The 3,783-nt window shown below is 36.9% G+C and overlaps 1 protein-coding gene across 8 annotated transcripts in view; it reads right to left on the bottom strand.

Moving 5' to 3' along the window:
* The window catches only part of ANKS1B (ankyrin repeat and sterile alpha motif domain containing 1B), a 1,095,863-nt gene that overhangs the window by 612,191 nt on the left and 479,889 nt on the right, over positions 1 to 3,783 (bottom strand). For all 8 annotated transcript variants that reach the window (XM_019515011.1, XM_019515009.1, XM_019515010.1 and 5 more), the window contains one exon: positions 2,197 to 2,377. In XM_019515011.1, the coding sequence (XP_019370556.1) occupies positions 2,197 to 2,377 (181 nt within the window). The remainder of the gene's footprint in view (positions 1 to 2,196; positions 2,378 to 3,783) is intronic.

The raw sequence follows: 3,783 nt of genomic DNA, 5'->3' as shown, positions 1-3,783 counted from the left end.
GGGGGGGGGGGGGGAGGGGGGTGCAGCAGTTACCCACATGGGGAACTCTGCAGTCCATGCCCAGCTGTTGAAAGTAGAAGTAGCCGGGGACCATCTTGGAGTTCCCAGCATAAGAATGCTTCCAGGGTGCAGACTCTGCAGGGATGGGGGTGCAATTCTAGTGCCCCTCTTATCTCAGATCCCCAGAAAAGATGCCCCCCCTCCCCTAATCATGCAGCTGCCTCCATCTATTATAGTTATGATATTGCTTAGGAAAAGGAGTCTTTTAAAGTCACAGAAATATTTGCCTAGTCATTTTCCCCCTTAACAGTGCTCATGTTTTTATAAAGGGTTAGTTGTATACTAGGTATGCTTCACAATTAATATCAGAATGATTTTTATTATTATTTTTTTAAGGTTGGCCAGTTGTAATAGTGTTACATAATGAAAGACGTGTTAAAAACAAAGAATTTTTGTTTATATATCAAAGCTATTCTTGGAAGGTTATAAGCTTACTATAAGAATGTATTTATTTAACTATACTAACATATTATAAATAACCACCTTCACATTACTGGGTTGCATAGAACATTTAGTAGAAAGATTTTCCCCACTAGGTTCATATTTGAGTCTTGCTGTCCTTCTAATTATTACAAAAGAGAAACATTTTCCAGGATGACTTCAGTGCTTCTGCTATTAGAACTTGTGCACAAAGTTCATTAACAGAAAAATATATATACTATTTATGCCTTGTTAAAAAATAAATAATAAAAAAAAAAAAAAATCACAGGTCAGACTGCTTGGTTAAATATATTTAAATAGATGCAAGTACACTCTAGACTAACGCAGCACTTCTGTAAACTGAGGTTTGGTTACCTAATGAGATTTCAACCTCTTTGGGTGAATAATTTACTATTATTTAAAGCAAAATTTACAGGTAAACATAGGCTTTTGTAGAGTTCTCTCCTCACTCAAGTCCTTTCTTAGCTTACAAAGAAGTTACTTGATTCAAAGTCCTATGGAAAAAAAAATTGAGAGGTATCCAACTTTTTGGTGGAACTGTTTGCTAATAGTGGCCTGTTACACATCTTTCAAATTGTTAAAACTCATCGTCAGCTACCATTAAATTTATCTGAAATAATTAGGATGAAGCAAAACTCTTTCCCTGCTCCTGCCTTCTCCCACTTCATTTGCAACATTGCTTTGCTCAACAGGTCATCATTATATAATGCAAAGCTTCAAGAACACAACCTTACTATATAAGCAAATATTTAATGTTGAAGTATAAATTATAGAGATTTGTGGGGCCAGATATAGAGTACTGCATTATGTGACAAGGGAGATTAATGCATTTCATGTAATGCAATCCCTTATCTGATGGAGGCAGAAGGACATTTTTTTTTGATGATACATATTCTGTCACTACTTATGGAAATGTACGAAGTGTCTTAGTTAATGACAGTTGAGAAGTGTTCTATATTTGGCATTTCTTTTTTTATTAAAGAAAGAAGGGGCAATGACAGCAAAACTTACGTTCAAAACCATAATCTCTTTTAAATAAATGCAGTTTTATATAAACCAGATCTCAACCCATACTTAGAGATGTGGCATATACAGCATTACTAACAATAAAAATACTTCATTCCAAGTCTAACATTCAGTCTAATTAGAAATGTTTTCTTCCCCATCCTTGCTGAGGCAAAATTCATCATTTCTAGTTTAATTTATTTTCACTTAGCCTAAACTACATTTTGAAATATGGTAGTTGCACAATGCAGGTGTTCCTGAACCAATATATTTTCCAGTCATAAAACACTAATGTTTCAGGCTCTTGTTTAAAACAACATTGTTCAGGAAAAGCTAATGTATTTTAATTAAATTAATCTGTTCTGTGAGATCACCAACAGTGGAGTTGCATGACAAATATCAGGCACAGTTCTATATTTCACAATCAAGCTTTTTCGCTAGACCAAAATACTTTATAGTGAAGTCATCAGTATTTGTATTGTTAAAAGTATACAAGGTATTAAAAATATTGTTTTCTTCTGAAAACCTTTCCAGCAAAAAAAAATGAAGTCTTGTTCAGTTTATTTAATACCCGATTGCATTTCTTTTCTTCAGTTCATAACAAAACTAGTTTGGTTCCAGCTAAAGCCCAAAGATTCAGGATTTCAAAAAAGCTGCTTTGGCAAGCAAATTAAAGGGGGAATTTTGTACCTGAAAGTTCACCATCTTCAACACTGTCTTCAACTGATCCAGTTGAATAGTTAGCTGGACTGACTGGAGGACTGGAAGTAAAGCTTGCATGACCAATGGACGAGCTGATTTCAAAATAATCATGGCTGTGATTCAGTCGGTGAAATTCCAGAGAAGATACTATTGATGTGCGCTGTTTAGGCTGAGGGGAGAACGGGATGAGGAAGGGGTAGGGGGAAAAAAAAAGGTTCAAAGTATAAATTCAGACTTCAGATATGTTTCCTACCTCTCTACTAGACATTTACCCCACGTATTATTGGAGGTTCCTTTCTTGTCCAAGTGATCTACTTAAACCAAGGCATTACATTTATATAAAAACTTAGACCATATGACATGCTGTGGTGGACTATGGTCCAACTTTCCCTCCAGAATCTGAATATTTTTCAGCAGCAAGTTTGCACTTATTATCTCTCTCCTTTTATTGGCAAGGGAACAGGCTTTTTACAGTTTTAAATTTATGAAGTCCAATTGTAAAAAACAGGGGATACACCTTTCAACATCTGTATAGCTGAATGCACTTTTGCTCCACTCAACATGCATCTTGCAAAACATTTAGATCCACTTTCCCAGATTATATAAAGTGAAAGTTACAAGCCAATAACAGTAAATGGAGTCCAGTCAGTAAGGTAAGACAACCCCTAATAGGTATTAATGTAGGAATAGCAGATATTAAAGACATTCAAATATCCAAGCTTATTTTATGGTTAAGGGGACAACGGCAGTTCAAAAACCATATACTGGAGCAAACTTTTTTAAAAAACAAACAAAAACACACACCATACTCTAGCTCAGAGATGGTCGACCTGTGGCATGTATGCCACAAGTGGCATGGGCAGCCTGTGTGTGTGGCATGCAGCAGACCCGAGAGGGGACAGGCAACAGCTGCAGGTAGGCCAGGGAGCAGAAAGTGGAGCAGTCAAGCAAGCAGAGGAAGGGGATGGGAGTGGGCCTACAAACAAACAAACAAAACAGATTGGCCCCCATTGCTTTGATTTATTAAAGTTAAGTATAACGTCAAATAGACAGAGCTTGCAATCTGATCTCTACATATTAGACTTTTATACCACAAAGATCATTTGAAGAACAGAATCTGCTAATAATCAGGACTAGTAAAGGATTACCCTTAGGGCCAGTAAGCTCTTCCTGCCACCACATACCTACTTACTGCTCCTTATTTAGGCTAATTGTTAAAAGCATAATCTAGCCCAGTGGGGTCACTTTCAGTTTTGTTCATGGTCCATTTCATTTTCAGGTTATTAGTGTGGCAATGTTTGCATTACAAATACAGATGTACAATATGATTTTGAACAAATGCACACAGAACAATAAAAACAAATAAACCCCCAACATCAGTGGAAAGCTGGGAAGGTAGGCAAAGACAAGCATTTATCTGGGACTTAAGTGCTGGATGTGGAGAGCAGTTGGCTTCTTTATTCACCAAAAAAAAGGTTCTGCTTTGAAAGGATGACTCCTAGGGATGAGTAATTACATTTGAGCACTTCATGAAGGGGGACAGACCACAGCCAACAGTGTAACTGGGCAGGGGGT

Source organism: Gavialis gangeticus, unplaced genomic scaffold (genome assembly GCF_001723915.1).
Source record: "Gavialis gangeticus isolate Ggan-Ray unplaced genomic scaffold, GavGan_comp1, whole genome shotgun sequence".
Lineage (NCBI taxonomy): Eukaryota > Metazoa > Chordata > Crocodylia > Gavialidae > Gavialis > Gavialis gangeticus.
This window is presented reverse-complemented; position numbering and strand designations above follow the sequence as displayed.